The following is a 12,346-nucleotide window of genomic DNA, read 5'->3' on the forward strand; positions in this document are numbered from 1 at the left end:
AAAAATCAGGGTTGTTAGATTCTACCTCACATGGGTGGAAGAAACCAACAAAGTGCTAGCAGGAATTCCCTTCCTTTCCAGATTAACCCTGTCTAGTTGTGAAAGCTGGAAGCTCACAGTACTTCTAAAGCTTCCTGTTCTGTTTCTTTTGCTTATCACAGGTGTGGACCCTTTTATATTTGCAATGCTGTATCACCTCTCTAAAGTATATTGACCTTTCAGTTGGTTTTCAAAGCCCTCTCTTTTGCTTTTAGTACAGGCATGCATACCTCGTTTTCCTGCACTTCGCTTTATTGCATTTCACAGAATAGTGTGTCTTTTACAAATTGAAGGTTTGCAGCAACCGCGCATCAAGCAAGTCTGTTGGCACTATTTTTCCAACAGTATTTGCTCACTTTGTATATGTCACATTTTGGTAAATCTCATAATATTTCAAACTTTTTCATTATTATTAGGTTTGTTATGGTGATCTATGATCAGTCATTATGACTTGCTAAAAGCTCAGGTGATGGTAGCATTTTTTAGCAATAATGTATTTTTAAATTAAGGTATGTACATTGGTATATATTTTTTTTAGATATAATGCTGTAGCACCCACAACAGACTACAGTATAGAGTAAACATGACTTTTATATGCACCAGGAAACCAAAAGACTCATTTATTGTGGTATTTGCTTTATTGCAGTGGTCTGGAACTGAATCCTCAATATCTCCAAGCTATGCCTCAAGGGGTCTCAAGTCTCATTTAAAATTAAGGATGGCTGTTTGCAAAGGAAAAGTTTACAGAAGGAGGCTGAAATGATAATCTTGTTTTAAATAATGCCAGTGTTTTCCCAGTTAGCTAAATTAATCAAAGAAGTATTTTGATTTTGAGGATTCATCTCTTTTTTGAATGCTTGACAGTAGTACTTACCCTGTTTCTCCCCCACACCCCATCATATAATTACTTGTACACAGTCAATAATAAGTCTGTGCTGACTGATCTTTAATTGTAGAATAAGCAGTCCTCTGAAATGCCCTGCCCTCTACCTCTTTGCATGGTAAATTTCTTTTATGATCTATGTCAAGTATCTTCTCCCAAACTATCCCCAGCTCTTACAGGCAGATGAACAGGCCTCTGTCCTTAGAGTAGCTCACACTAATTTCTATTACACTGCCATTTATTTATTTGTATATCTGTTCCTGTCCTTGCCTTTTATCTACCCAGGAGCAGGGACTTTGTCCTCTTCATCTTAGTGTCTGCAGTGCCCTGTGTGTGCCTGCCATGTTTGAGGTACTCCAGAATTGTCTGGCAAATGAATTTGACTGCAAGAAAACACATTTACAAGTACTTTGTAGACTTAGGTTGGAAAACCCTGCCCTCTAAAGGATTTTGCCTCTTTAGAGTTTTCTGCAGTTAGGACACTGCTGTTATGTGAGCAATGATTAATTGATTATGGCTCTGTGATCCAACCAGTAGATGCAATTAACTTAGAGAAAGTTAGCCTTTTTTCCTATACCAACTTATTTTAAATTAAGCATAGCATATAGTTGGTACTCTGTGTAGATTTGTTAAGAGTGCAGATGTCCTACCAAGATATTAACAGTGGCCATTATTGGGGTGGTGATATTTTTGTTTTTAACTTTTTTCTTCAGATGTAATGTTTTTCATTCTCTGAATTTTCTGTTTCAGTATTTATATTGGGAAATATGTTTTCCACTTTTAAAAGATAGGATATGGAATGGAGACAGTTAAGAGAAATAAATGCTTGGGTACAATTTGGAACAACTCCACTGGGTCACATTGGGCCAGTCCATGCTTTGGTAACAAATCTCAGTGGCTTAGAAAAGCAAATGCTGATTTGCTGAGGGACAGCTGGGGATCTTCTACACCCAGTGTCTCAGATCCAAGCCTCCCTCCATCTCAAAGTGGCTTCTGCAGTTGCTGTAGCCAGGGGAGAGACAGGTGGGGAGACCTACCAGCTCCCAGCAGCCTCAGCACATGTCCCTTTGCCATGGCTAACATGAGTGCCATGGCCCCAAGCTTCCTGCAAAGTATAATGGAATATGTAGAAGAAGATCAGTTGTCTTTAACGTGATATAACTCTTTATTTTACAGTTACTGTAATGAATGTATGTTGGATCCAGACTGCGGTTTCTGCTACAGGATGAACAAATCAACTGTCATTGACTCCTCCTGTGTTCCAGTTAATACAGCATCTACGAATGAGGCAGCCTGGGGCAGGTATGTCATCCCTTATATACCATAAGAACATAAAATACAATTTCAGAATGAGACCTTTTTTTATTATTGATTATATTCCCTATGCTATACATTTCATCTGTGTGACTTACTTATTTTATAACTAGAAGTTTATACCTTTTAATCCCATTTACCTATTTCCTCCATCCGCCAGCCAACCTCCCCTCAAGCAACCAGTTTGTTCTCTGTATTTAATAATCTGGTTTTTTGTTAGTGTATTCACTTGTTGGTTTTTAAATTCTACATATAAGTGAAATCATATGGTATTTGTCTTTCTCTGACTCATATCACTTAGTATAATACCCATGAGGTCCACCCATGTTGTCACAAAGGGCAAGATCTCATTTTTTTTATGTCTGAGTAGTATTCCATTGTCATCTCTATGCCATATCTTCATCCAATCATCTATTTTGGACCCCTTGGGTTGCTTCCATATCTTGACTATTGTAAATAATGCTGCAGTAAACATATGGGTACATGTATCTATCTTTTCAAATTGGTGTTTTGGTTTTCTGGGGGTAATTACCTTGTAGAGGAATAACTGGATCAACTATTTTAGTTTTTTGAGGAACCTCCATGTTTTTCATAGTGGGCTGCACCAGTTTACATTCCCACCAACAGTGCACGATGGTTCTCTTTTCTCCATGTCTTCATCAACATTTGTTATATCTTATTTTTTTGATACTAGCCATTCTCACAGGTGTGAGGAGCTATTTCATTGTGGTTTTGATTTGCATTTCCCTGATGATTATTGATATTGAGCATCTTTTCATGTGTCTGTTGACCATCTGGATGTCTTCTTTGGAAAAATGTCTGTTTAGGTGCTCTGCCCATTTTTTTTTTAACTTCAGATCGGTTTTTGGTATTGAGTTGTGTAAGTTCTTTTTATATCTTGGGTGTTAACCCTTTATCAGGTATATCATTTGCAGATATCTGCCCCCATTCACTAGATTGCCTTTTTATTTTGTTGATGGTTTCCTTTGCTGTGCAAAAGTTTTTATCCCAGGGATGCAAGCATGGTTCAATATTCATAAACCATTCCTTGTGATACATCACATTCACAAGAAGAAGGATAAAAACCATATGATTATTTCAATAGATGCAGAAAAAACATTTGACAGAATGCATTTGTTTGTGATAAAAACTTTAAACAAAGTGGGTTTAGAGGAAACATACCTCAAACTAATAAAGTCTACATATGAAAAACCCAGAGGTAATATCATACTCAGTGGTGAAAACTGAAAACTTTTCCTCTAAGGTCAGGAACAGGACAAGGATGCCCATTCTCAATACTTTTATTCAACACAGTACTAGAAATCCTAATTGCAGCAATCAGACAAGAAAAGGAATTAAAAGGCATCCAAATTGGTAATTATTTGCAGATAACATGATGCTATATATAGAAACCCTAAAGACTCCAAAAAACTATTAAAACTGATAAATGAATTCAGTAAAGCTGCAGCATACAAAATTAATACGCTGAAATCTATTGCATTTTTATACACTAATAACAAAGTAGCAGAAAGAGAAGAAAACAATTCCATTTACAGTTGCATCAAAAAAATAAAAATAAAAAACCTTAAAATAAATTTAACCAAGGAGATGAAAGACCTGTGCTCTGAAAACTGAGACAATGGTGAAATCAAAGAGGACATAGACAAACAGAAAGTTACATCATGCTCATGGAATGAAAGAATTAATACCATTAAAATGTCCATACTGTCCAAAGCAATCTACAGATTCATTGCAATCCCTATCAAAATACCAAATGCATTTTTACAGAACTAGAACAAATAATCCCAAAATTTGTATGGAATCACAAAAGACTTCTAAGAGTCAAAGCAATCTTGAGAAAAAGGAACATAGCTGAAGGTATCACAATCCCAGATTTCAAAGTATATTACAAAGCTATAGTAATCACAACAGTATGGCACGAAAATAGGTATATAGGACAGTGGAACAGAATAGATTCCAGAAATAAACCCATGCTTATGGTCGATTAATGTATGACAAAGGAGGCAAGAATATACAATGGGGAAGAGTCTCTTCAATGAATGGTGTTGGGAAAACTAGAGAGCTACGTGCAAAAGAATGAAACCGGACCACTTTCATACACCACACACAATAAACTCAAAATGGATTAAAGACCTAAATATGAGATCTGAAACCATAAAATAACTAGAAGAAAACATAGGCTGTAATCTGACATCAGCCTTAGCAATATTTATGGATATGTCTCCTCAAGCAAGGGAAACAAAAGCAAAAATAAACTATTGGGACTTTGCCAAAATAATAACCTTTTGCACAGCAAAAGAATAAGTCTTATTTTTAAACTTACAGCGTGACTGCATTTATAGTCAATGACTGCAGTTCTTTTAAACTAGTCTTTTAAATGGATTTTCACAACTATATTACTTTGCAGCATATACTGATATAAGGTGGCACTATAAAGTTACACTTGTATGTTTCACAAACTTAGAGTAGAAAGCACTCAAGCCTAGACTTTAGGAAATTCAGATCCAGACCCAATTCTGTCTTAAGCTATAAAAGTTTGGCTCTTGAGTCAGATGTTCCCTCATATTTCCAAGGCAATTCTCCCATTGCATATTGTTTAACTACACCAGTAATTTTCAAACTCTGAAACTTAAGTAAAAGAAAATTTTCAAGTCACAATAAATTGATATCACTTTAAGTTCTTTCATGCAACTATTGTTTTCTTTGAGTACATTCCTGGAATTTAGTAAAATTAAGCAAAACAATGATAAAAGTTGATAGTCATTGGCAGTAACCAGTCTGGGAAGCTATAGACTTTTCTCTTTTTGACAGATTACATTGGTTTGTAGTAGGCACATAAATGAAATATTTGTATGAATAAGTATTCCCCACATTTATGAGCTCCTGTCATATCCATGGACGTAGGAAATATGTAAATATTATTTGATATGGCCTTAACCGCTGATGTATTCTAAATTCCCATAAAAAGAATAATATTCTCTCTTTCTGTCTGCCTCATAGAACTGATGAAGGCAATGAAATCTGTTAATTACTTGTATCTCCTAGAAGCTATAAAGTATAATGTATCATTATTAATCATTATGCTGTTATCATTAATCATTTTATTAGGGAACTACTGCAAAGAAGTAGAAGTAAATTATGTAGTATTTGACTGAAAATCCAGACTACATTTTAAATATACTAATTACAAAGAAATATGTAAAAGAAATGCAATTATTACTTAACATGAAAACTTGAAAGAGCTTGTTTTAGAAACACCCAGTATATAATTTTCATCAGCCAAGCTTCGTTAGTGAGTTAATTGATTAAGTATTTCTGGATGTAATGCTTTACAGTTTTAGCCCTTATGATTCTTTTTTCAATAGATAAAAACTGAAAGTTTGCTTGTCTGGAATTATGAATATGTCACAAAATCTGTGTATGTAGTTTCCTATACTTCACAGAATTAACTTAAAAACATATTAGAAATGTATATTAATGATAAGGGGACACTAAAATTAGGCATTTCTCTCATCCTCAGTAGAAGGTCTAGAGGTCTCAGGCCCCAAAATAGGAGTTTTGTTCCTACTGTTTGCAAATAACAGATAGTACAACTTTTTAATAGAAATGTATACTACTTCTTTTATGTTAACTTATTCTTACATTTTATTTATATATTTAGAGCATTATGCCTTGAGTGTACTCACTACTAGAGAAAAGTGAGGCACAGATAATGCCTAGGGAAAAACACAAAGAACTAAACAAAATATACAGAGAACTTTTGTGTTTGTAGAATATTCTTTTTTTTTTTTTAAAGATTTTATTTATTTATTAGAGAGCGAGCAAGAGAGAAACAGCATGAGAGAGGAGAGGGTCAGAGGGAGAAGCAGGCTCCCCGCTGAGCTGGGGGCCCGATGTGGGACTCGATCCCAGGACCCTGGGATCATGACCTGAGCCGAAGGCAGTCGCTTAACCAACTGAGCCACCCAGGCGCCCTTGTAGAATATTCTTAGAATATTTTCAAACTCTTTACCATTCCCCTTCAAAAAAAGACAGTTTTCCTCTCACCCTTTTCTGTGCTGAGTGACAGGCCTCATCTAACTTAGCCACTATGGTTGGTTGCTCTGTGCTAGAAAGAAAGCAAAAAAAAAAAAAAAAGCAAAATGTGTTTGCCATGAGAAATTCCTACAACACGTTTTCCATTTATGTGGTAAACTAGCATTCACTATATTTTTGTTGGTTGATAGGTTTTATACAGTTACTTGGAGTAGAATTCTCAGGGCAAAATCTACCATTAACCTTGGATTCACATCTGAGATATACTGTTTATAGATATTTCAGGGTCAAGTTTTGGGGAGATTCGGAGCCATATATCCTGATCTCTAACTATAGCTGTTTCCTGAAAAGACACCAGGTGGAATGATAATACCACTCATGATGGAGATAATATAATGATTTTGGTGAACTCTGAATTGTCTCAACATAATGAAAACTATTTGCTTACGTAATCTACTATAATAAATTGGAAACAAAACATTAAGTCAATTGGCATGCTTTTCTAATATCTGTTGTTAAATTTCAGTAAAAAAGTTTTTTTCTAAAAATCAGTTCTCTAAAGAAGATGCACAATTGGCCAACAAGCACATGAAAAACTGTACATCCCTAATCATTAGGAAGTGCAAAACAAAATTATAATGAGACACCACCTCATACCCATTAGGGTGGCCACTATTAAAAATTTATCTATAACAATTGCTGTGGAGGATGTGGAGAAATTGGAAACTGTGTGCACTATTGATGGAAATGTAAGGTGGTGCGCCCACTATGGAAAGAGTGGTGGTTTCACAGAATTTTGCAATAGAATTACATATCCTCTAACAATTCCATTTCTGAGTACATATCCTAAAGAATTGAAGGCAAGGTCCTCAAGAAGTATTTGAATGCCTATGGTCATGGCAGCATTATTCATAATAGCCAAAAGATGGAAGCAACCCAAGTGTGAATAGACATATGCATGGATAAAGAAAATGTGGTGTATACATACAGTGATACATTATTCAGACTTAAGGGAACTTTGGCACATAGTACAACCTGGATGAATCTTGAAGACATAATGGTAAGTGAAATGAGCCAGTCACAAAAAATACAACACATGCCTCACTAATAGGAGATACCTAGAATAGTCAAATTTATAAAGACGGAAGAATGGTCATTGGTGCAGGCAAGGGAAGTGGGGAATAGGGAGCTGTTCAATGGGTATGGAGTTTCAGTTTTGCAAAATGAAAGGTGTTTTGGAGATTGCTTCATACATAAACGTGAATATACTTAACATCACTAAACTGTACAATTTAAAATGGTTAAAATTTAAAATGGTGAATTAAGATGCCAAATTTTGTTATATGTCTTTAACCACAATTAAAAATAAAAAGGAAAACCCATTAAAAAAATTATTTAGCATACTTCTAGAAAATAAACTACACTGTGTTGATGGAAAACCTTCTCTCCCTGCCTGTCACCCCTTATACCTCCCATATGCATCCTCTACACATGCAAATACAAGTTTAATGCACAGCTGAATTTGAGGGAAATCCCTAGGTGCCACAAATGAGAGCAAGCACAGTGAACCACATGGAAACCCAGGAGCCCAGGAGCCACATCAGAAGGGAAGCAGGCCTGAAGAGTGAGAAGCTAGTGTTTTGAGTGCTGAGAGAGTTAGAGCTCCAGGCTTTCTCTCTGGAGCTATGTAGTGCTATATGCGCTCTGGGTTAGGGGCAAGAACAACTGCCAGGCTGGGCTGGGAAAGCTGTAAACTTCTCTGTTGCCCACTTAGGACCTTGAGTAGAAATAGTGTCACACGTAGGAAAGCAAAGCCAGAAGCCGTTACTATGGGGTAATACGGGTTCTAATGTCGCAGTGCCTTTGTGATATGGGAACCATAAATTGAGAAATGTGAACACTAAAAAAAAATGTGTCCCAAACTGGGTATAATCCACAGAGCCACTTCAGAAATAAACATGCAGTTGTCAGGACCCAGGACACGTGAGACTTGCACGGAAGGCAACGTGGTAAATGTGAGAGCACAGTCAGAAATTATAAACTACATCAATTAATGAGGGAAGGAAGACGCAAGTATGACAGAGTGAGGAATGAATTATCTAAACAACCTTCCATTACAAAAAAGATATGAAAGAGACTTTAAAATATGTTTGAAAGATAAAGGAAATAGTATAATTTTGTCAATTATACTGAAAGTTGTACACTTATAATTTGTGTGGTGTGTATGTGTATATACACATGTATAACATGTTATACTTAAGCAAATTTTACTAAAAATAAAATCTTCAAAAGCTAAAATTCTAGATAAATAACATAAAAGGGGGTATGAGAACTGTTAGACAAAAGCCCTGTACATTCCTTTGTTTGTTTCCAGAAGGAAATGGAGATTATAATTAGTTTTGCAGCTTGTTAATTATAGGTGTTAAAAATGTGAGTGTAGGGTGCCTGGATGGCTCAGTCAGTTAAGCTTCTGACTCTTGGTTTTGGCTCAGGTCATGATCCCAGGGACGTGGGATCAAGCCCCACATTGGGCTTCACACTCAGGGAGTATCTGCTTGAAGATTCCCTCTGCCTCTCCCCCCACTCACAGCACGCATGCCCTCCCCCCCCCAAATAAATAAACCTTTTAAAAAAATGTAAATGTAATCTCTTAAAAATATGTACTAGTGGAGGAAAAAAAAATAAGAGAAACTAGTAAGGCAGGAAAGGGGGAAAACTATGGAAGCAACTATGGTTAAGGGAAATCAATTAAAAAAATCAAAATGAAATTTAAATGCAATTATTACAGTAAAAATAAACCTATTAAACATACCTACTAAAAACAAATATCCTTATACTGGATTTCTTTTAAATGCAGTTGTAATGTTGTTTACAAGAGATAATCATAGAGGGGTTGGAAATATAGTGAAAAAAATTAGGTAAGTGCTAAGTCAAGAAGACAAAAATTAGAGATTAGAGCATTCGGAAAACTTATCTAATAAGCTTGATGTAAGTGAAATTATGAACCTAACTTATAGAGAATTTTATTATTTTCAAGCAAATGTTGAATACTTATGAAGATTTACTATATTTAAGCAGAAAGAATAAACTTAATGAATTTGTATAAATGAATATATATTCTAAAAATTCTAAATAAATCAGATAATCAATATTTGCAAAATATCTTTTCTAAACAAAATACAGTAATACTGCAACACAATATAAAGATATTTATTACCCCTTCTACTTTAGTTTGGAAACTTAAAAAAATTACCTTAAAATTAATTAATGGGTTAAGAAGAAATCATAATGGAAAATAGGACATTAAAAGTAATAAATGAAAAAATCCACAAGAAGTTAGAACTAGAACAGAGAATTAGCCTGTAGAGTAAGCAGAGGATGGAAAGATAAGAGAAAGAAAATAATGGAAAACAAAAAAATACTAGAAAAGACCAAAAACCGAAAGTTGGTTCTTAGAGAAGACCAATATAATGAAGAAATCTCTGGCATTGCTGGTTGAGGAGAGAGAAGGCACACATAAACCATAAGTAGAATGAATAAGAAGGGCATATAACAACAGATAGTAAAAAATTTAAAAATCATGAGAACACTACAAATAATATCCAGTGCATTTGAAAACAGATAAAATGGACAGCTTTCTAGGAAAAAAAAAAAAACCTTCCAAAACCAACTCGACATCTCTGTGAAGCGTAATTTTCATTCCCATTATACAGATGAAGACAGTGATGCGTAGAGGGTCTCAGTGAAGTTCTCCAAGTCAGAAGCCTTTTAGGGGAGCAGTAGTTGCATAGTAGGAAGATGCACATCCTAGAGTCATGTAGATTCTAATTTCAGCCTTGATTATCATTTACCTTGTTTGTAAATGGCACCTGGACAGTCTGGGCCTCTCTGAGCCCCATTTCTCATCTATACAATGGAAATAATACACTTGTTGTGTTGAACAATATGGTTTTTATGAAGATTATGTAAGAGTGTATCCGAAGACACTTTTAAATGTCTGCGCAAATGTTGGTGGTAAATATCCTGTACTAATTTTTTTTCTTAGATTTGTCAATAATACATTTTCTAGATTAGAATAAGCACTTCCTAACAGGTAAGTGCATTAAAATACTTTCTGTTTAGTTGTGTGCCTCTTCATCCACCTCCCTATCCCCTGGCTCTCTATACACACAAAACCATAAAAAATCTATTCTGGAGCTTCAAACATCCTGACTCTTTAAAAGTATTGCTAATGAGGCAAACTTTCTTAATGTGCTGATTCAGTATTTGCTTCCTATAATAACAACATTTTCGCTCTGTAATTAGCACACTAAAATAGCTAGATAGAGGCCCTATTTGGCAGTTCATTGTTCTAACTCACACTGAATGCCTGGTTTATTGTATTCATTCAGCAGAGATGTTTTTCTCAAAGCTGCACCCTGATGCAACACCCAGACTATCTTCCCGGCGTCCTGCTCTTCTCCCACACGAAGTCCTGTCGACCTAAATCCCTTGCTATCACCCTAATATCCATTGTGATTTCCTACCTCTGTGCCTTTCCTCACACTGTGCTTTCTGCCTAGAATTTACCCTCCTTCTTCCTCCTTCTGCCTGACTTTTAACCATTATTTTTTGCCCAGATCACATGTCACTTTTTCTTTGCAGTCTCTCTGATTAGCCCCAGCAAACAATCCTTATTATATCCCTTGCTTGCCCTTTAGCACTTCCATGCTAACTTATATGATAATTACACTGTCCTCTATGATAGTGATTTGGGTTTGGATGTATCTTTGCTTCTTGATTATAAATTCCAATGTCTGTATCCTGCACTGTTTTTAAAGATATTTATTTGAGAGCGAGAGAGCAGGAGCACAAGTGTGGGGGGGAGGGTAGAGGGAAAGGGAGAAGCAGACTCCCCACTGAGCAGGGAGCCTGAGATCATGACCTGAGCCAAAGACAGACGCTTAACGGACTGAGCCACCCGGGCGCCCTCATGCACTGTTATTTAATCCCTTAGTGCCTTGTACATTCAGACATTCAACAGTAATTGTTAAATGACAAAATGGAAAGGCTTCCATCACTGGAAGATAAGGGTTTGAAAGTACGGCAGTTCCAAATCAGAGGTGTTCCAACTTTAGTGAAATCTCCTACATTGATACTTATTTCCAGGAAAGAGAATCTCTAAAAGAAAAATGAGAGTGATGCACATTAATTCACAATGCTAAATATTTACCTGGTACTAATTAACACACTAAAGAGGTTTAAAAAATAAAACTTAACCATGTCCTTCAAGTATATGCATGCTATATATTGCATGTAGTCATGCTACATGAAAAATACTTTTAAAAAATTATTGGAAGAAATATTCAGCACATGTCCTCAGAATATTCACTGGTATGCAAGGGAAGCAATGTATTTATGGTGACAGTATAAGATCAAGTGTATTATGAAAACAGGCCAAATAGCTAAAAATAGAATTTTCCCTTCATCACCTTTTTTCTTTTTAACTTTTAAAGGTATATATCCATTTTGCATTTAGAAAAAGAAATTTATAATTAACAAACTATATCAGTATCTTAATATAGTCACATATAGGATTGATGTTTTTATTAGTTATTCATATTAAGAATTTAAAATCCTCAAGCTATGCTTCTAAATTAATAATAATATAGCTCAAGATTAATTTTTGCTAGCATACATTTTAGACAGAGTAGAGCAAGACTCTAAAGTAAGATATTTTAATCCATTTTGCTTTTTAAATTACACTTTCCTTCTTGTCTTTACTTGAAGTCGTCATGCTAGATACTTTGTTTAAGATCTATAGCTCTACAGTATGTATTTGTAAGTTTCATCTATCCCTAAGTAATTCACGTGCCTCTGGATTCTTCTTTTTTCAAGCCCAGAAACTTAGCCTCTCTCGGCATTAATGACTTCGTTACGGAATGACGCTGTTTTATGTTACAAAGTATACAAATCAGAAAAGCAAAACATAAACACAGCATAATAAGATAAAAATTAAAAAAAAAAAAAAGCAAAACATTTCTGAATAATTTATCTCCCATGGGGCCCCTGGGT

The 12,346-nt window shown here is 35.3% G+C and overlaps 1 protein-coding gene across 1 annotated transcript in view; it reads left to right on the forward strand.

Moving 5' to 3' along the window:
• Nucleotides 1-12,346, forward strand: part of SLC2A13 (solute carrier family 2 member 13) — a 359,809-nt gene that overhangs the window by 287,628 nt on the left and 59,835 nt on the right. Inside the window, exon 7 of the mRNA XM_035027907.1 lies at nt 2,099-2,224. Coding sequence (XP_034883798.1) covers nt 2,099-2,224 — 126 coding nt within the window. The remainder of the gene's footprint in view (nt 1-2,098; nt 2,225-12,346) is intronic.

The sequence above is a fragment of the Mirounga leonina genome, unplaced genomic scaffold, assembly GCF_011800145.1.
Source record: "Mirounga leonina isolate KUSES-001 unplaced genomic scaffold, KU_Mleo_1.0 Mir_201, whole genome shotgun sequence".
NCBI classification, from domain to species: Eukaryota; Metazoa; Chordata; class Mammalia; order Carnivora; family Phocidae; genus Mirounga; species Mirounga leonina.